We start from the raw sequence: 21295 nt of genomic DNA, 5'->3' as shown, positions 1-21295 counted from the left end.
TCAGTATTTGTTGTCTCATGAAAACGATAGTTAAAGAATAGGATTAAGTATTTTCCTTTCTATGTTCATAAAAATAGTTGTTACATAATAAAAATCATATTTAAAATGAACAAAAATGACCTGCAAGTAAAACGAAGGAATTTGATTTTAAAAGGTGATTATTTAACTTGTTTTGCATTTTTGGGGAATCACACATTTTTTGTAATTCGATAAAAACTACTTATTATTGTCGTTATTTTGGGGGGGGGGGTTCTTGTTGTAAAATAATTAAAATTTTGAATAACTATGAAAACCAAATATTTTAGTCTTTTTGCTAATGATGTAACTATTAGTTATTGCTATATATAAGTAACCAATAAGTTGCCGTATTTTCTGGAAGATAAGGCGCATACATTTAAAACTATTGTAAGAGGCAGGGTTGCACTGTAAAAATTTAAATTCTATTTAATTGAAAATAAATATGAAATCTAGTATCACCACTCAAAAACTAAAGTGGTTACCTTTTGTAGCAAAAAATGATGTAATTATTCACTTTCAATTTTATGTACTATACTTTCCGGTAGATAAAGCACACTTTTGATTTTCTGGCTAATTTTTGATCATTGGGTGCTCCTTATACTCCAGAAAATACGGTAAATGTGTATGTAATTTGACTATCGTTGTACATTAAGACCTCGGTTATCGCGGTTAATGGGGACCAAAACCACCCGCGATAAGTGAAAATCCGTGAAGTAGCGACGCACCTTCAAAAAAATATTTTTTTTTATTTTTTATTTTTATTATTAATTTTTAGACCCGGTTAATGGGGAACAAAACCACCCGCAAAAAGTGAAAATTTGCGAAGTAGCGACGCCCCTTCAAAAAAATAAAATAAAAATAAATCTCATATCATCTCGGTATCTGCACCGCTTATCCTTATTGGGGTGACGCCGCGTCCGCCGAACTCGCTCCGTCGCGCGGCCCGGGAGTGACCTCTGCCGACTCCCGGGCCGGAGTTTTTTTTTTTTTTAACCATTACAGACCGCAAAGCTCTGAAGCCGCGAACGTCGACCGTGAAGTAGCGAGGTACCACTGTATATTGAATGCATTTTATTTAAATGGATGATCTTTGATGTTTTTTTTTTACTCATTGCCTTTTTATAATTAAATGAACAGAACTTATCATTGTGAGAAAAACAAAACATGGAATTTGACCGGGGGGGTTGTTTGGAGTTAAAATTACTGGTTATTTATTGTTATGCAACTTAAGAAAGCGTCCTGACGGAAAAAATATTTCCTTACATAAGTGCATCCTATAGTGGCAGTGGAACAATAGACCAAATTTCTTTTTGTCACGCTGTCATTTCGTTTGCAGTCAAAAAAAAGAGGCGACTGGAACAAAACGTGATGTCTGAGAATTTGTCACGTGTTTGCGTGCAATAAAAGTGATAAGCTATATAATTAACAACTTGTCAAGACAGACAGGAAAATTACCAAAATAAGCATGACTTTATTTGTTTTTTTTTCGAAAAAAAAACCACTCGTGTAACATTCACTTGTTTTCCAAATGCCTAAAAAAACAGTTCTATATCACGTGACAAAAAAAGGATGAAAATGGATTTCTACTATGAATGTTTTGTGCAGATCTATCAAGCAGAAAAAAATTAAAATGTACTTTTTATGATAAAAATAAAAAGTGTGGAAAGTGTTTTCACAAGGTGGCGTGCTGAGCAAGGAACGCTCGGATTCTCTGCAGGAGCTCCTTTTTCACGCTGTCTGGAACCAGTGCTATGGAAAGGGAGCAAAATAAGAAATTATTGTGTTATTCTTATAATAAACTGTAATTCAGGATTCAACAACATTTATGCTGAGAGAAGCTTTTTTCTTGCTGATTAGGGCTGGCAGTTTGATATGCATTTTTAAAATAACAAGTTATGTACTTACTGTGTTGTTACAAAGTTATTACCAGGTTGTACTCATTAGAGGTTAATAGGCTTAGTCAACCACTAAAGCATGTCAGTTAGAAATCCAATTTCCTAGAAAGTCACAATAACACATTCCTATTTTCAGAACCAGTCCGGAGACGCCTCGAGTATTAGTCAAGTCAAGTCAAGTCATTTTTATTTGTATAGCCCTAAATCACGAAGAGTCTCAAAGGGCTTCACAGATTGTTACACTATATTACACAAACTATTTTCAACCGACAAGAGGAGTAGGTTATTCGTATGCAATGGAGTAGAAGTGAGTTTTAAGTTTAGATTTAAACATTTCCACTGAGGTTGCAGATCGAATCTCAGGGCGGCAGTGGCGCCGTCTTGGGATAAAGAGATTGCAGTTCGAATCCCGGCTCCTCCGTGTTACATGTCCAAGTGTCCTTGGGTAAGACACTGAACCCCTAATGCCCCCAATAAGCAGGTTAGCACCTTACATGGCTGCACGGCCACTATTGGGAAATGTGAAGCACACTGTAAAGCGCTTTGGGAAGTCTTGATTTGAAAAGCGCTATATAAAAATGCAGATCATTTCAGATAATTTGTATGTTTTTTTTCTGGTTGCACAAGACTTGATTGTACAAAAAAGAAAAAAAAGGACATAGTAATATTTGACCACCAGAAGTCAGTGCATTGCAACCGAAAACAAAAAAAATAATTTTTTATAAGTTTTTTTGGGGGGGGTGTTGGGGATATCCGTAGCAGCAAGATGGCCAAAAATCATGTCAGCTCCCTCTCGGTGAGCCTCAAGTAAAACAAGTGCGCATTTCTTGAAAAATGCAAGTTTATATAGTAGATCATGCACTTCAGCTCATCATCTAAACCAGGGGTGGCGAACACGTGGCTCTAGACGGCTCTTGGGCAATAAGAATGCTGCTCTTTGCCTCATCATATTTTCTATATACTGTGGCTCTTTGCCTTGTTTCATGTTTAGGTTTTTTGTGTATTGAGGGTGGACACTTACCTTGAAAGGCTCTTTGCCTTGTTTCATGTTTAGTTTTTTTTGTGGATTGAGGGTGGACACTTTCCTTGAGATCAACACAAGAACAATACTTGTATTGTAAGGAGAGGAGTGTGTTATGGGAAATATGTTTTTAATTGTGTGTGTTTGTGTGCGTCTGTCTGTCATGGCAGGTCAGTGCGTGGTGTGGCTCTTTGACTCTCACAGTTAAAAATTCCGGCTCTTTGTGTCAAAGTTGTTCGCCACCCTTGATCTAAACCAATATTATTTTTTAATAAATGATTTTGTATCACCAGTAGGAGGCGCTAGATAAGACTAAATGTCCCTATAAAAATAGATTTCATAGCATCTGGTCATCTGCTTTGAGCTTTGAGGTGGACGCATCAGGTTAGCACTGCTCGTTCTATGCGATTATACTGTCATTGGCTTCGTTTTAAAGAGTATTGTTAATTATTAATTTTTCAATTCTAACTATTTTGACATAGAAGTAAAGCAGCCGAGTCCTGCCATGGCCGGGCATAATACCGGCGGGCGGAGACGTAACTGCGTAAGATTCTTGCTCAAAGATGTTGTGGCAATTTCGGAGGGAATGTCAAGGCAGGATTTTATTAACAAGTTTGTTAAAAAGATTCTGAAGTTTAAAAAGGAGGAGGTACATGCTGTCATAAAAATGCCTTCTGGCAAGGGCTTTGATGTAAGTTTTGAAACAGCGGCTCTTTATCAAGAGTTTTGGAATCGCTTTGAGGGAGTGAGACCCCAGTTTTCTGGATTTACAGTGGAGAAGCTGACTGATAATACTAACAAAATTGTTATTGTTAGAATGTTTAGTGAAATAGTCAGTGCTGAGGACGTCTGTTATTGGTTGAGTAGATACTGCTCAGTTAAAGGCCAGGCTATGAAGGTGAGGTGTGAGAAAGGCTATTGGAATGGTGCCTGGAGGGTACCTGTCCAACTACGCCAAGATCCTTAGGGCTTTCAGGGACTAAAACAACTCCCGTCGACTATATTCCTGGGGGAAAACCGTGGCTTTATTCACTATCAAGGGCAACCGAAACTCTGTCGCAAATGTGGTGAGCATGGGCATTTGGCTGAGGTATGTGATCGAATTTTTTGTGGAAAGTGCAGAACAATTGGACATTCCTTTGAGGAATGTACCAATAGCAGAAAATGCAATCTCTGTGGAGAAACGAATCACCTCTATAGAAACTGCCCGAAATCGTTTGCTAACAAATTGAAAGCTGGGAAGGCAGTTAACAAAGACAACAAAGACAATGAAATGATGTCAGACAACATAGATAATGAAATGAATAAATGTAACAAAGACAATGAAATTAATAAAGTTATGGAAATACAAAATGAAAATGAACAAGAAATGAATGAAGTTATAAAAATACCCAATGAAGATGAACAGGAAATGAATAAAGTTATGGAAATACCCAACGAATTTGATCAAGAAATGCACAAAGACAATGGACAAGACAAACAAATTGAAAAAACAGATGTCCCTACCAAAAGCCCTGGAGGAGAGACCAGAGAATCAAATTTGAATCAGGAAGAACCTGGGAATTCTAATTCGATTTCTCATAAAATACATGAATTTGGACATGTCAAACAAATAGAAAAGGCAACTGCCAGTCCAAAAGCACATATTGATCAGGAAGGGCCTGGAAGGGAGTCCGAATTAGCAAATTTGTTTGCTACGCCACTGCCGGGATTTGAAGAAGACAAACAAGTCGAAAAGGCGAACGACTCTCCAAAAACCCATAGGGGAACTGGAAAGAGGGGTAAAAGTAAGACCAAATTGGGAGCGGTGAAAACACAGGAAACAAATAGAAGAGATTTAGAAGAAAGCCGATTGCCGATGAACAAGCCCACAAGGGAACTGTATGAAGTTGAGACGGAGGAAGTCGGGGAAGGAAAAAATTTGACCTTTTGTGGGCAGGGAAGTAAGAGACCCCTTGACAGGTCCTCTGGCTCACCGCCTAACCCTGAAAAAAGGGGAAGACCTGGAACCACAGACAGAGAGTCGGAGGATTCCAGAGTATTCCCCAGTGAGTCCCCAAATGAGGTACTACTCTTAAGCGATATGTCTGACACAGGTGACACTCTCGATCACCAAAGAATGGATTCAGATCCCCCGGTTTTGTCTAACTAATTTAAATACTTTAACAACAATTATGAACATTACATTCTCTACTATCAATGTGAGAAGTGTGAGATCAAAGGTTAAGGCTCACAGTGTTTTATCGTTCTTAAAAACTATCAGAACAGATGTGTTTTTACTAAAAGAATGCTGCATCCCCTTTCTAAAAAATTATAAACAGTGGGAAGAGATTTGGCCATATCCGTCATTATGGAATGGCTCAAATGAAAACCGTAACGATGGGGTAGCCATTTTAATAAACAACCCTCAACTCATCATAAAGGGGAGTACTGTGTTGAGAGACGGACGCGCAATCTTAGCAAGACTTTCTTATATAGGGAATGATTTTAACCTCATTAACATATACGGCCATGCCGACAGACAACTCAGGTACGAATTTTTAGAGGACATCCAGTCGCATATGCTAGGCCATCAACCACTAATCGTGGGAGGAGATTTTAATTGCATCCTAAGTAGGAAGGATAGAAAGAGGACCGATGAGGAGTTTAAAGTAGATAAAACATCAACTTTATTACAAGACATGTGCCGGACATTTAAACTGGTGGACTGTTTTAAATCCATACATCCAGGAGAAGAGGGCTTTACCTGGTTCAGTAGTGACAATGCCAGAGCCTCTCGAATAGACTACATATTTACAAGGGGTTTAGCACAGAGTGATGCAAGATTAATTCCTGTTTTTTTTTCGGATCACTTGCTACTGTCCTGCTCTCTCTCATTCCCTTCAGGTATGACTGTTGGGAAGGGTTTGTGGAAGTTAAACTGCTCTCTGCTGGAGGATGAAGCTCTAGTCGCACAATACAGAGAGCTGTACAAAGACTGGCAGACCCTTCAAGACTCGTATGATTCACGAGCAGAATGGTGGGAAGTGACAAAGAAACGAACACAGACCTTTTTTAAAAATGCAGGGAAAAACAAGAAACTTAAAGAGATGAAACGCATGTCGGGTCTACAAAGAAGACTCCAACGCTATTTCATCCTAACAGAAAAGGGGATGGACTTTAATGATGAAATCAAAGAGACCAAACAAGAACTTAACGCTTTGGCGGAAATAAAGAGTAAAGGCATCATAATAAGAAGCAGAGAAAGAGAAATAGAAGAAGGGGAAAAATGTACACGCTACTTTTTAAAAAAAATTATGAGCAAAAATGAGGGGCTTTTTAAACTTCAAAACGAGAACGGGCAAATAACCAAGGAAAGTAGTGAAATAACCAGATTGGTCGAAGACTACTACAAAAAATTATTTGAAAAGAAAGAAACACATGAGAATGAAATGGGGCATGTATTGGATCATATTTCAAGATCAGTGCGTCAAGACCCCTTTTTAACATCGGACTTTACCCAAGAACAACTGAATGATTGCATAAAAGCTATGAAAAAAGGCAAATCACCCGGGGAGGACGGACTCAACCTCGAATTTTACTGGACTTTTTGGGATATTTTAGCACCAGATCTGTTAACTGTTTTTAACGAATTTTCCAGTCGAGACCATATGCCAGACAGTTTCAGAATAGGGATAGTTACTCTATTGCACAAAAAAGGAGACAAAATTGACTTAAAAAACTGGCGACCTATAACACTTTTAAACGTGGACTGTAAAATTTTCAGCAAGCTTCTAGCGACACGAATGTCTGTAGTCTTGGGAGACTTGGTTGATCCAGACCAAACCTGTGCCATTGTGGGAAGGAAGATCAGCGACAGTCTCATGCTGATCCGTGACACCATTTGTTATGCGAGAGACAGAAACATGCGACTAGCAGTCCTAAACCTAGACTTTGAAAAAGCCTTTGATCGAGTCTCGCACCAATACCTCTTCAGGGTATTGCAAAAATGTGGTTTTCCCCAAAAATACATCAAGTGGGTAGGACTGCTATACCGAGACATCTACAGCAAATTCATGATTAACGGGAATTTATCGGAAGCAATCGAGGTCAACTGCGGTGTACGTCAAGGTTGCCCTATGTCTCCGCTTCTCTATGTTCTTTGCATTGAGCCTTTGGCACAAATGTTAAGAAAAGATAGATTTGTCGAAGGGATCAATATCCCAGGAAGTGGGGGACAAATTACCAAGTGTGTTTTGTACATGGATGATTTTAATATTTTATGTACTGACCGCGCATCTATTGGAAGAGCCCTTGACTTGACTGACCTGTTTGGAAGGGCGTCTGGGTCAAGGCTAAATAGAGAAAAATCACAAGTAAAGTTTTATGGAATGTGGAAAGAGACAGAAAAGGCAGGACTCCCGCTGACGGTGTTAAAGACAGACCAGAAAATCCTAGGGATAAAATTCAATGCGGATGGAGGAGGCGAGACCAACTGGGATGACATGACAAGGAAAGTTAAGCAAAGACTTGTTTTTTGGTCACTGAGAAAATTGACAATAGAGGGGAAGGTCCTTATCATCAAAGCGATCATCCTCCCAATGCTTTTGTCAATCAGTTTAGTTTTTATGCCCAAAAGAAACGTGCTGTTACAACTGGACCGAGCCATCTTTCGCTTTGTCTGGGGATCAAAGTGGGAAAGGATAAAAAGAGATACAATGAAAAAGAAAAAGGAAAAAGGGGGAAAAGGAGTGCCTGACCTCCAGCTTTTCCTGGGAAGCAAATATGTCTCTCTCCACTTCCAAAACGCTGTGGGCCCACCCAACAACCCGAAAAGTCAAGCAATGACCCGGTTTTGGATGGGCTCATATTTGCGGAAGCTAAAGCTTGTACCAAACAATTGTTCGATTCCAGTTTCATTTGACTTGCCACCAACACATCTCTTTATTAGGGATTTTTTAAAGAAGTTTGATTTGGAAAAACAAGAATGTCACACTTTACAAAACCACAGGGCCCTTATTGCTATTGTGCAAGAGCGAGCAACAGTAAGCCCTGTGCGGGGGCTTGCGTTTGGCGAACCTACAACGGTTTGGAGCAACGTGAATCATCCTGCCCTCCCAAACAGACTAAGAGACTTGTCATGGATGGTGGCTCATGAAGTTCTCCCAGTCAGAGCCGTAATGCACCACCGAGGTATGTCGGCAACTTCGACGTGCCCTCGACCTGGCTGTGGCGCCCAGGAATCGGTGAGGCACCTTTTTTGTGAATGCAGTGCTGCCGAGGTCTTGTGGACAATGGCCGACCAACTAGGAAAGTTCCCGGACTTGCCAGCAGGGGAGGTCCCTGATGCACAGTACGTGCTTTACGGGGTGAGTCGTTCGATGAGGTCTCAGAACGACTTTGCCAGGGACTGGCTCACTCTCGCCGCCATCAAGGACGCCATCTGGACCTCCAGAAACCTGCTGGTATGGAGGTGCAGGCAGATCCCCCCCGTGGCTGTGCTACAAATGGCTGCGGATACCATACAATCTGCGAGCGGCGGGGCTAGGACGCAGCAATAAAGAAGACTCGTCTGCACCCACCCAGAGGGGGGAACCGGAACTACACTGTGAGAGTCCCGGCAGCAACGGGAGCTACACTGTGGGAGTCCCGGCAGCAACGGCCTGGGTTGTGGAACCCAGACGGGAGAGGACCCACACAGAAGGGAGAAGACCCACACAGAGGACTGTAAGAATACTGCTTGGGAGGGTGGGATGGCAGAGCTACGCCCTTGCACAATAGTATTGCCTTTTACACGCTGGTTAACTACTGTTAAAAGAAAATAACTCTGAAATTGTTTAATTGATGAATATGCTTGATGGCTGTTGAGATTGTCGTTTTTGTCTTTGCTGCTGTTGGTGTCGGTGGATTTGTTCAGACCAAGGACAATCAACTTTGGCCTGGACGGATCTATCGACTCTAACAAAGATGTTATATAATGAAGTTGTGAATATGCTTGATTGCTAATATGTTTTTCGAGAGGGGTTGTTCAAACCTCACATTGTGTTTGCTGTTAAAAACGTCATATTGGAATATAATATTGTGAATATGCTTGATTGCTGTTGTGTTGGTCATAATTGTTTTCTGTTGTTGGTGTCGGGGGATTTGTTCAGGCCAATCAACTTTGGCCTGGACAAATCTATTGACACTAACAAAGATGTCATATAATGAAATTGTGAATATGCTTGATTGCTAATAGGATTTTCGAGAGGGGTTGTTCAAATCCTCACTTGTTTGCTGGTAATAACATCATATTGTAACATAATATTGTGAATGTGCTTGATTGCTGTTGTGATTGTCATGATTGTTTTTCTTGTTATTAGTGTCAATAAATTTGTTCAAACCAAAAGAAACATTTTTGTTTCATCTTCAAATGAATTCACTATGTATTGTACTGCCCTCTAGTGGGCTCCGTGCACACAAAAAGCATAAATCCCATGTACTCATCTTTAAAATTACTTCTTTTGTTTGAACAAAACGAAAACAGAGATGTTTTTTTTTCATTTGTGCTTAAAAAAAATCTGATGGCCTTAGTCAAGGAATGTAACAAGTAAATAGCACTCCATCCATCCATTATCTGCACCGCTTATCCTCAGTAAGGTCTTGGGGGTGCTGGAACCCATCCCAGCTATCTTCGGGAAGTGGGCAAGGGACACCCTGAATTCGTTGCCAGCCAGTCGCAGGCCACACAGGTACGGACAACTCACTCTCTCATTGACAGGGAGAACATGCAAACTCCTCACAGGAAGGTTAGATCTCATGATCTCGGAACTATGCTGCACATGCGCTAACCACTGCGCCGCTGTACTGCTAAATAGCACTCCATTCATTTCAATTCTACTCAATATTTTTAATGTTTTGGCTTAAATTTGCATTTGTATTATTTGTATTTTACAGTAGACCTCAGGAACAGACATCAACCTTTTGTGAGGTGTGGATCTCAAAAGTTAAATAACTGTATAGCGGGGGACAAAATCCTGTGGTAATGAGCTCCAAACCAATGGTGGGCACCTCAGATAAAACATGTAAATAACAAAATTCCATAAAGCAAGTACAGCTTTTATTTACCTTTGGTGTGACCTGACTTGAGCTAGTACAGTTGAGTTAGTGGGTGGATGCAAATGAAGGAGGTGACGGTGATGTGATAAAAATGAAATTCATTTTTAACAATAGTCTGAAGGTCAAATTGTTACAGCCATGTAACCTAGCGTGGGTAGCTATTCATGCGAGTTCTATGCATTTTTTGATAATCTCAAATTCTGTTTCCATGGTTATCATGTTTTTCTTTTTCCATCAGCATATCTACAATCCTTGGGACCCATATTGAATAAAGACAATAAGCACAGCATGGTAGTCTTTACAAAACACGCAAGATTCTAACTGAATGAAAAGAAAGGCATCGTGTGAGGTAGTTAGGCCAATAGCATATTAGTGTTTTCATAATGCCGTAACGCATACTAATAGCAGCTGAGGATATTATATGACATTGATCAATAACAGACTCGTCATATGCACAAAAACCACAGTTATGAATTCTATACTTTTGGCCTGGAATATGAGCTTGCTCTGTCCACTCCACGCATCGGCCCGGTATTGCAGTACCTCCGGGAACGGTGCATTCGCAATGATCGCAGCAAGGCTTTAGGGCTAGGACCTTAGCTTGGCCTTTTGGCTGAGAGTAAGTGTCCCGGCTCCTAGGCTTTGTAGCGTATTATGAACTGACCGATAACGGATAATGGATAATGAATAACGAAGATAGATCAATAACCCTTAAAAACCCCAAAACCCCCACTTTTTTTGGACAAGAAAGGTAATTTGTTACTCATGTCGTATGGCAGAGAAAATCATATGACAAGGGGGTGAACAAAATCATCTTATCTCACACCAAAAAGGGAAAACACCACAATGCCGTGTAGCGTATCAGAGGGGTCTACTGTATTTGTGTTTTATTGTGAAATCAAATTCATTCACGCGTGTTAAGATTACCTCTGCCTTTGGGTGTGATTTCTGTCACCAAGTCTTCCACTGTGACGTGGTCGAGCCCCTTTTCCCGGATTACATCTGCACACAAAGTGAAATAATTCTCGGAATACATTTTTTGCAATTTGGCAATAGTTGAGATAACAAAAATAAGGAGATCCCCGATCAATACCTTTGCAGTGTGCCTTGAGTTGATCTTTCCAACCGCACTCCACAAGCTGCGCCCTGAGCAACTCTTTTAACCTGTAATGACACAAAACTTTTAGAATGTTTAAAACCAAATAGTTTTAATCCCATCTTGCAAACATTCTCAGGGGAAAACTTCAAAGTACATTACAGACGCTGAATTTATTTCCAAAAGACGCCTTTATTTGCTTAAAAGGAGAAAAAAACGTGTTTTTTTTTTCAAGGAGTAAAAAGGACGATTTTTGGAAGCTTAATTTGTATTATTGTTCACCATTTAACCCCCAAATATTTACCTTGTTGAATGGGCTAACACAATATAATCCTAGACGTCTATTTTTCATATTAAAAATGTCTAAAACGGACGTAAAAGCGACGTCGAAAAGACGACTGGTGCTGGGTGTGAAGCGAACGGAGTTCTGGAAAATAGTTAGATACCTACAAAAATGAAACGCAGTACATAAACATGTACATTTGAAAAAACAACTAAAAAGGGACAAATCTAATACCGTATGGTTAAAAAAATGATAGTCGTATTATACACTTAAAAGAATGGAGTTTTCTCACCGCTCCCTCTCTCCCATTTCAATCAGCTTCTGGTTAATGGCAGCCCTCATCTGGGAGTCCTTGCTCATTGCCTGAAAGAGAAGAAATCAAATTACGCACAAATTGATTATTTTATTTAGGTTGAAGAATTTATGACAGCAACATTTTGCAAAAGGGTTACCTTTTATTGTGGACAGGTTTAGCTAACCAGTCCTTCGTTAACAATATACCGGCTAGAACACGGGTGGAAATATTGTTCTGCTTTCCTCCTGTTGAAAAATAAATATTTTATATCGGATCAGATTTACAGTACACAATCATAAAACATATATTTTTATTATTAATTACAAAAATATTCATAATATATTTACGTTTGTTATTTATACAATACTGGCGTTCGAACGTGCTCATCATTTTATAAAATACTACCGGCTGGAAACAAACCTACTGTGTTAAGGGCGCTTAGAAACGTTTGAAATGTTGTTATAAACAAGGAAACGTGTAAATACTTTACTGGGGTTACAATAATCAATAAAATTACCATTTTACCTTATTAGCAAGGAAGCATGGCGTCCTTCCTTAATAGTGTACCAACTAAAATATTGGGGTGGGACTGTCGTTTCGCTCTATTTTTGTTTGTTTGTTTTGTTTAACAAAAACGTTGCTTTTGTGTTAAATACTATTCGTAGCTGAAATGAGTGGAAATATTTACCCATAAAATATTCAAATGTATTATTGTCATTATTATTATTAATAATTATTATAATGACGATGATGATAATAATAATAATAATAATAATTAATCAATAATTCCACCCATGTTGTTTATAAAATATCAACTATATTGAACCGGCGTTCAAACAGCCTAGTCCGTTTATAAAATATCACCGGCTGGAAACAAACACCTACTATGTTTTAAGTGTTTAAGTGTCTAGAAACAAATCGGACTTTGTTGTTTAACATCTAAAATAACCAACATGCCTGCGTCGAACTATACCTTGAAGGTTAACCGAGAGCTGTTGGATCCCAACTTTGAGAGTTATCGACTTTCTTTGGACGTCATTCCGACGTACAATGTGGAACTGGACGCTTGTAAGTTAGCATAAAACATTTTTTGGATATACAGTACCGTAAGAAATGAACTCATTTTCCAAAGAGAATGAATACAAATTTCATTTACCAACCAAAAAATAAACCAAAGTCCTTTGATTTCCTAATGGTAATATTTATCTTTAAGTCTGTCTAAGTCTATTTTATTGTATAAATAAACTGACAAAACTTTAAACTAGATCCAATCAAGTCTAACTAGTGGCACTGGTTCAATTGTGCATGATTCTCTGCCTACTTGTGACATATCTCATTTTAGTTGACCCCGTCTGACTCACATGAAATGGCATTTAAAGCATGGAGAAACACTTTCAGGAGAAGACTGCACTTGAATCCCCCAAAATGTTAAACTTTAACATAGCCTAAGTAAGTTCATCAAGAAGTGCATTTAAAGTACTGCAATGACATACAGCCATCGACACAGCACATAAAATCACGGGGTGCTCTCTGCTCAGTCTGGGGGGACAATGACAATAGGAGAAACATTGTGCAAAAATAAGAATTAAAACAAATAAAATATGAACATATATTTTTCGATACATAGAAACTTTTTTCCCCTTAATAATATTTGCAGCAATGCCCTCCAGACTGGGCCGAGAGCAGCCCACTGTTTTCTGGGCTGTGTTGATGACTCCGTAGGATTTCAATTTTAAGATAAAATAATCCTGTATTCGTCCCACAATGGAGACATTTCTTTTGTTACAACAGTAAGACAGTGCATAATGAATAACAGCTAGAATACAAACAGTACAAACAAGTATTTAGAAATTTAAGAAATAAAAATTCAGTCTATCAGATTTCACCTCTATCATTATCATATAGATTCTATTAAAATAAGATGACACTGGTATTGATTACTACAAAGGTTGGAATCAACATCATCAGTATTCCGATACCATTGTTAAGTATCAAAATTCAGCTGGTTCTGTTTATTTTTCCCTCAGGATATTCCAGATGATTCCTACATTTACCAATAGTAATAACTGTAATGTCCTAAACTGTATCAATACATTTTAGATTCACACTAAGATTTTAAACTAGATTGGTGTTGTCCCCAGCTCAATTTTAGGCTGGATGAATATTTATAGACTGGGTTAATTAGTTTGGCCTAATTAAACTTCTATTAGGACCTATTAGATGCCTGAAAAGTGGCTCATCATTTAAATGACACTTTTTGTCCATCTTAGGGGCTCTATAATAGGGTTCAAATTATCCTTTTGTGACACAGGCCCCATTTGAAGTGATTTTCCTTCCTTCTTTCAACTTCTGATGAATGAATATCTGAATATTAAATAACAAAATAGTAGAGATGCATGATAATATCCGGGCTGATGGTTATCAAATTGACATCAGCCAAATATGGCGTAACGGTTATTGGAAGGTAGAGAAAAGACCCGATTATTCGTCACCTGATGCCCTGCTGTAACATACAATGAACCGGTACTACTTGTTGGAAATATTAGAAGTATTAAGTCCCTCATTTAAACAGATTTTCATTTTCCAAAGAAGTAACTCTTCATAATGTGCGTGAGGCACTGGAGAGCTTGGTCATTATCAGTCAAATGGCTGATGATTGTTCTGAACTTTAGCCAGTACATTAGGCTTTGTTTTGTTTATTGAATGTTTCTTTTGTTTTTTTTGTTTTTTTGTTGTTGAACTCTTGCGTGTTCTAATTTAATCAAAATGAATAGGTTTTTGTGTTGGATCGACAGCTTCCCATCCAAGTCCGCAAATAAGTCTCTTAATTTTGAAACGTTGTATTACTTTTCTGTGCTAAACATACACAGAGTGTGTTTTGTATTCTTTTAGCAAATCATCACAGCCATACATTTGCTTCCCTATGCCACTGTGAGATACTGCTACAGCCTTAATAGGCCAAACCTTTAGTTTGCCCTATGTAGCATTTGTATATTTACAGTATTTATATTTATTATAGCTACTAATATTTACAGCTCATATGCCACTTGATAAGAATCAGTGGTATTGTTTTTCCTTAACCAAGGCACATTTGACCTTAAGTATTTAAGTAGTTGTATAATATTGAAAATGGATATATTTTTATCAGAGTCAGTCTCCAGAAGCAAGATATTTGGTAACTTTAGGACAAATTAATAATAGCGTGCATCCCTACAAAATAGTAATGCAACGTTTCAAATATTGCCTAAACATCTCACTTCAACAGATGTAGTGTAGCAGCTAAGACATTCCAAGTCATCAAACAAAAGATTGTGTGAATTTTGTGTTTTTGTGCACAATTCACTTGGCATGCCCCCTTGTCTCTCGTCTCCCTTTAACCTTTCTTTTCTTTCTTTTGTATGCAGCCGTGGAGGAAGTAAGGTTGAAGGATTGCCAGTACACGCTGGAGCACATGTGCGCCTTCGGCATGTACAATTATCTTCACTTGGACCCTTGGTACCAAGACAGCGTGTTGTTCGTGGACTGCAAAGGCCGAGTACTGAATCTCACTGTTACTCTGGTAGGAATTCTGTGTTTTCTGGACATGATTACACACTCCTGTCCGTTTTGCAATAAGGATCCAAGGGGTCAGATGTACCAGCAGGGGGCGACTTGCAGTAGCAACTGGATCACTATCCTTGCACCCTAAACAAGCAAAGGTGGTTCTCAGGAAGTTATTCAATTGCATCTAACTGTGACAACACATTTAACATTCCGTTTGATGTATGCTCCCAAATACACTACAAAAGGTCCTGTTAGAGAAATGTAGTCAAACATGAAGTAAAAAGTGTACCTCTTTTTTTACTAAACAATGGGAAAATACTTTGATTATCAAAATGAAAAAGTACTTTTAAAGTAATTCAGATATGATCTTTTAAATTATTTCGACAAATAAATTTAATAAACAGTAATATCAAAACAAAAGATTTTAGTGTATTATCAAGTATTTTACTGAAGAAAACAACAACAATATTAATAATAGGAAAAAAATAATGAATATGTAACTATTACTTTAAATTCCAGATTATAAGCCTCTACTTTTTTCCCAAATGTTCAACCCTGCGGCTTATTCAGTGATGCGGCCAGTTTATGTATTTTTCTAACAGCCGCCAGCCGCGCTCAAGTACAAAAGGTAATATTTAGACCGGTGGAATGTATGCGAGTGTGTTGCTAGTGTGTTTTTGAATAAAGGAGCGTAGGACGACGTCTATATGACAAAGTCTCTTTCCCATACTGGGGAAGACGACTTTAATGACGCCAGTTATAAGAAGGAAGATGAGCACGGTTTACCACGGGGGGGTTTTGGGGTTTTTAAGCGTTATTTTTCTATCTTCGTTATTCATTATCCATTATCCGTTATCGGTCAGTTCAGAATACGCTACAAAGCCTAGGAGCCGGGACACTTACTCTTAGCCAATAGGCCAAGCTAAGGTCCTAGCCCTAAAGCCTTGCTACGATCATTGCGAATGCACCGTGCCCGGAGGTACTGCAATACCATCTCCTACCAATTATATCAGAACCACAGGAGACATACCGTATTTTTTATTAACAGGCCCGTTTCCTTGTGTTGCGAGCGTGTTCCTAGTAGCGTTTTGCTACCCTTCACAGACACGGTTTGGGATGAAGGTTATAATATTATTATTAAAGCTTTGAAAACTCTCTCGGTGTACCGTCTTTCTTTGTAAATATGTGTAACCATGTATAATATGTATTTGCAACTGTATATTTTTGTAATGTATTTATTTTAGAGACTTATTCTGATATGTTTTCCACGGGCGAATCAAAAAGTAGGGGCGATTACAACGGGGGCTGATGGGAAGTGGAGTAAAGGTGAGACGTGTTTGTGGACGCAGCGGACAATAGTGGAGATATATTTTTCCCACCCTTACCTTTGGAAATATACATTTTTTTTCCCTTGGATTATTTTCAACCGGAACCGGACTCTGCAGGTCTGCGTCATATCTTAAGTACCGGTATCATTTTACCTTTAATTTGTCGGCTGTTGTTTTTGGACTGTGAACATCATATTCAGTTGAGGCTGGACCGAGCCATAATATTTAGTTGATTTTTGCATTTGGGAGATGGAATAAGAGCTCGCTCTGTCCACTCCACGCATCGGCCCGGTATTGCAGTACCTCTGGGAACGGTGCATTCGCACTGATCACTGCTTGGCCTTGTGGCTAGGACCTTGACTCAGCCTCTTGGCTGGGAGCAAGTGTATCGGCCTCTTGGCTTTGTAGTGTATTATGATTTGACCGATAACAGATAATGGATAATTGATAAAGAATATAGAACAATAAACCTCTACAACCCGGCCACATGAGTACAGTTCACTTTTTAATGGATAGAATGTTTAAAAAAAGAGCAAAAATTAGACAAAAATGCACTATTCTTCCCAGCACTATTCTTGCACCCTAAACAAGCAAAGGTGGAGATGAGTGATAGCAGATCTTGAACATTTTTCACACATTGGATAATGTTCATCTGCCGTCTTGTCATTTCTCTTCCCCCAATCATTCTGGATGTGTGTCTGAGTTATTTTTGCGCCACAGATGTTGATGTACAAAGCCAGTTAGCCCACATAAAAATACACGGACCTGTCACCCTGGCAACGGAAAGGACACATCCGTCCATCACAAGTGAGTCTGCCGTGATTGTATGAAATAAAACTAACATACTGAATAGAATAATGTAGAACTATTGGGAGAAATCAGAGGAACATTTTAAAATTGAATTATTACAAAGCAGGGGTCTCTTTGAGAGCACCTGAGTAGCCCTCAGACCAGTTCTAAAAATAACTCATCAGTGATGGTTTATTATGATTTCTAGGAAATTTTGTGAAAAAAATCATTGACATATGTGTATTTAAATACTAGTATTCTATGTTTTGTTTAAATTAGCATATAAGTATTATTATTAATTACTATTATTGAATAATTGTAATTATTGCTCTCATACAATGCCTATGTTTAAGTGGTTGACTGAGCTCATTTTCATAGTATGTTTCCGTAGTGCAATGGTCAGCACATTTGCCTTACACTCGAAAGGACCCTGGTCAGAGACCGGGTGGAACCATAAGTTGTCACCATCAGGCTGTACTTGCCCAAGAGATACTACAGGAAATGGCGCCCCTATGACCTGTGTGGTTAAGGGATCAAACCAATGACATAATAGTAACCTAGAAATAAGATAGTCATTAAACAATTTTTTTTGGGTTATACAAATTTAACTGGTAGTCGTTCTCAGTAATCATTAACAAAAAACATAGCTTATAAAGGCTTTGTGACCCCTGTATAAAAATCACGGTTGACTGATCCCTTAACTAACAGGGTCATAGGAGCACCACTTTCTCTGGCGTGTCTTGGGTAAGTACAGCCTGGTGGCGCCCATCTCTTGCCAGGTCGTTGTTTTAGGTGGGGGTTTGTTCCCCTACATGTAACAGTACTGGTTTCCATGGTTACCAGTTGCAAGATATAAAATATTTAAAAATATATTGGTCAAAAATACCAAAATTTTATAAGATTTCAAGAATATGTGAATAAAACACGTATTATTAATCACCAACATCACTAATAAAGTCCAAAAAACGAATAAAATGGTACCAAAATAGATGACAAAAAAAACATTGGAAATAACTTTCAAATATGTTACTACCAATATTAAAAAAATATGCACAATAGGTACTGGGTAAAATAGTGAGTATACAATTTCAGATATACATAAATCTTAACTATTATGAAATACGAATAACTGCTGTTCAAGTTCTGTGCTTCTCTTTTTCTTTCTTTAAGCACCAAACAATTAATGTTAACCATAAATAGGTACTCCAAGACCACTCTCTTTTTTTTCTCAAAGGCAGAACAGTTACCGTTTGCATCCATCCATCCATCCATTATCTACACCGCTTATCCCCAGTAGGGTCGCGGGGTGCTGGGGCCCATCCCCGCTATCTTCGGGCAGTGGGCAGGGGACACCCTGAACTGGTGGCCTGCCAGTCGCAGGGCACACAGGGACAGACAATTCGCTCGCTCATTCACACCTAGGGACAATTTGGACCCGCCAATTAACCTGACATGCATGGTTTTGGAATGTGGGAGGAAACTGGAGAGCCTGGAGGAAACCCACGCAAGCACGGGGAGAATATGCAAACTCCACACAGGAGGTTTGATCTCATAACCTCAGAACTGTGCCGCACACGCGCTAACCACTGCCCCGCCGTGCTGCCCAGTTACCGTTTGCAGTGTCATTTAATTGTAGCTATACAGTTCTAATTTTATGATGATTATGATGTTTTATATGATGTTGTCTTTAAATTTCTGGTCAATTTTCAGTTTTTAGGGACTGTATTTTTATTTATATTTTGCAGGACACAGTGCTTGGCAAGCCCCGGGAGGTTTTCCGCTTAGCGATGGAATCCAACGATAGCAAGGACAGGGTTTGCCCCTCCCTCAGCCTTACGTCCCCTACCTGGGCCGCCCTCTCCGACGGGGCCGGGCGACTCTACCTGCTCCGGACCAGCAAGCGGGGGGAAAGTACCCACGGGATTTGGGAGGTCCGTATACACGTTGTCTATTTATAACAATAAAAAATATTCATTTCAATTCAACAACAGCCATCAGGAGTCAAAGATGTAATTGGGATCGTTTGCGTCCACAGCCCCTACTCACAGAAGATCTAGGAGATCCTTTCATTGTCCTCCACAGTGTGGCTCGTGTCCAGGATGAGGCACACACCCTGGAGGTCCTGCTGCTCCGCGTGGTCAAGGACCCCCACGAAACCATCGGAAGCGGCTACTCTGTGACGCTCGAGTGGATTACGGTGGCCAACATGGCCGTGCAAGGTGTGCAAGGGGGGGAGGGGTAAAAATACAGTAGAACCCTAGATCAGAGGAAAGAAATACAAAACCCATCCGAGCTGACGGGCTTAAAATGTCAATCATTAAGTCGGGCCTGGCCAGGCTTCGCTCTCTCATTTTATTTTTTTGTTTTTTCCCCTTCGTGGAGGATCTCCACTGCATGCACTTTCTTTTAATCAAGTAAATATTTAGATGACTACTTTTTACTTGAGTAATATTTTTCTGAATTAACAATACTTCTGCTTTATTAACACACTTTTGCGTCGAAATTGTATCTTTCAGATAACTTTTTTGATAAAGAACATGCTTATCTAACTATCAGTTTAACTCCAAATCACTAAATCCAAAGAAATTCTAGGAAGTTCCGGAAGTCCAGGTTCAATCAAAGACAGGTGTCAAGGAGTTTAGAAGTATACGCAGTCAGGAACACAAAAAAGGCAAGCAACAATCAAACAGCTTCAGCTGTAGGCCCAGTCCTTAAATAGCCTTCTGTGAAACTGGGGAACCCATGCCTAACACTATCAGACGTGGGTCCTCGAGTTTGTCTGCTTATTGGAACCATCAAATTTTTACCTCGGTTGACGCAGACTTTCAAACTCAAGCAAGGGCTGGACTTGGGACATGGAATGCTCACAAGAACCGAGTTATTCAATGGCGGTGCCCCTGTTCGGCTGCGGCTACATCGGCTCGCTACAGTTTTTTACACTTCGGTCATAAAACCCAGTCTTCGACTCAGTTTTGACGGCGAACAAAGTCAACTCAACCCGCAGATTAATATACGATCGCAATTTTTTTGCTGGATATGCGATCATCCAGAAATCAAGCGCTCGGTGCTACGACCACTCGGGAGTGTTTACTTAACCTCGGACTGCTACGTCAACAAGACCCAGCGGCCTACAAAGCAGCGAAGCAGAGTGGCAAGAGAGCGGTGTGACCGGAGGAGGAAGCGAGGTTGTTGGGCCGGGCTTACTGCTAGGCTAAAGGCTAAACCCTTTAAAATGCCTCTCCCATCCATTTTCCTCTCCAATGTTCGCTCTCTGGACAATAAACTGGACCATTTACAACTGGAACTAACATCGAACCGCGAGATGACGAACTGCTGCGCTATAATTTTGACCAAGACATGGTTAAACTCATCTATCCCGGCTGACGCTCAAGGAAACTGTGCGGGTCAGATGTATCGACATTTCGTTCTGTATACACGTGTACACGAATGGCAATAAAGTATATCTGAATCTGAGAACCCGAGCACGGACTGGACTCATGGCCTGGATCGGGTCAAAGCATTGGGTGAAAACACGCATATTAACCAATTAATAAATTAACCAAAAGCGAGTGCGAGGACAAAAAAGCGTGCAAGCGAGCACACAGTGGCGTTTGCAGTCCTTTTAAAATTAGATCTTAAAGTTATTTTGCTTAACTTTGTATTTATATACACAGTGAAGAAAATAAGTATAAGAACACCCTGCTATTTTGCTATTTCTCCCACTTAGAAATCATGGAGGGGTCTGAAATTTTCATCTTCGCATGTCCACTGTGAGAGAGATAAAATAAAAATAAAAATCCAGAAATCACAATGCATCTTTTTTTTAACAATTTATTAGTGTGATACAGCTGCAAATAAGTATTTAAACACCTGTGTATCATCTAGAATTCTGACCCTCAAAGACCTGTAAGTCTACCCATTAGAAGTCTACCTGCACTCCATGTATCATC

At 39.5% G+C, this 21295-nt stretch overlaps 2 protein-coding genes and 1 pseudogene across 3 annotated transcripts in view; 2 read left to right on the top strand and 1 right to left on the bottom strand.

The window, feature by feature from the left end:
* Positions 1 to 1469: 1469 nt before the first annotated feature.
* Positions 1470 to 12700, bottom strand: eny2 (ENY2 transcription and export complex 2 subunit). Of its 2 annotated transcripts, none has more exons than XM_088328548.1 (6): positions 12659 to 12700; positions 11843 to 11930; positions 11683 to 11753; positions 11105 to 11175; positions 10939 to 11013; positions 1470 to 1767 (listed from the first exon to the last, which is right to left on the bottom strand). In XM_088328548.1, exons 3-6 carry the CDS (start codon positions 11748 to 11750, stop codon positions 1691 to 1693), a joined length of 291 nt encoding a protein of 96 aa, XP_088184674.1. In that variant the 5' UTR covers positions 11751 to 11753; positions 11843 to 11930; positions 12659 to 12700; the 3' UTR covers positions 1470 to 1690. The 2 variants fall into 2 exon arrangements, with proteins under 2 accessions (XP_088184674.1, XP_088184673.1); XM_088328547.1 differs by lacking the exon at positions 12659 to 12700 and adding an exon at positions 12211 to 12496.
* nudcd1 (NudC domain containing 1) overlaps positions 12533 to 21295 on the top strand; it is a 32050-nt gene continuing 23287 nt past the window's right edge. The window contains exons 1-4 of the mRNA XM_088328546.1: positions 12533 to 12753; positions 15090 to 15244; positions 19091 to 19276; positions 19381 to 19564. Of these exons, the coding sequence (XP_088184672.1) occupies positions 12639 to 12753; positions 15090 to 15244; positions 19091 to 19276; positions 19381 to 19564 (640 nt within the window). The 5' untranslated portion in view covers positions 12533 to 12638. The remainder of the gene's footprint in view (positions 12754 to 15089; positions 15245 to 19090; positions 19277 to 19380; positions 19565 to 21295) is intronic.
* LOC148370787 (U2 spliceosomal RNA) lies at positions 16712 to 16881 on the top strand (annotated as a pseudogene).

The sequence above is a fragment of the Urocampus carinirostris genome, chromosome 2 (genome assembly GCF_059441175.1).
Source record: "Urocampus carinirostris isolate Australia breed hairy pipefish chromosome 2, RoL_Ucar_1.0, whole genome shotgun sequence".
Taxonomy (NCBI): Eukaryota; Metazoa; Chordata; class Actinopteri; order Syngnathiformes; family Syngnathidae; genus Urocampus; species Urocampus carinirostris.
The sequence above is the reverse complement of the archived record's forward strand: the minus strand, read 5'-3'. Positions and strand labels throughout refer to the sequence as shown.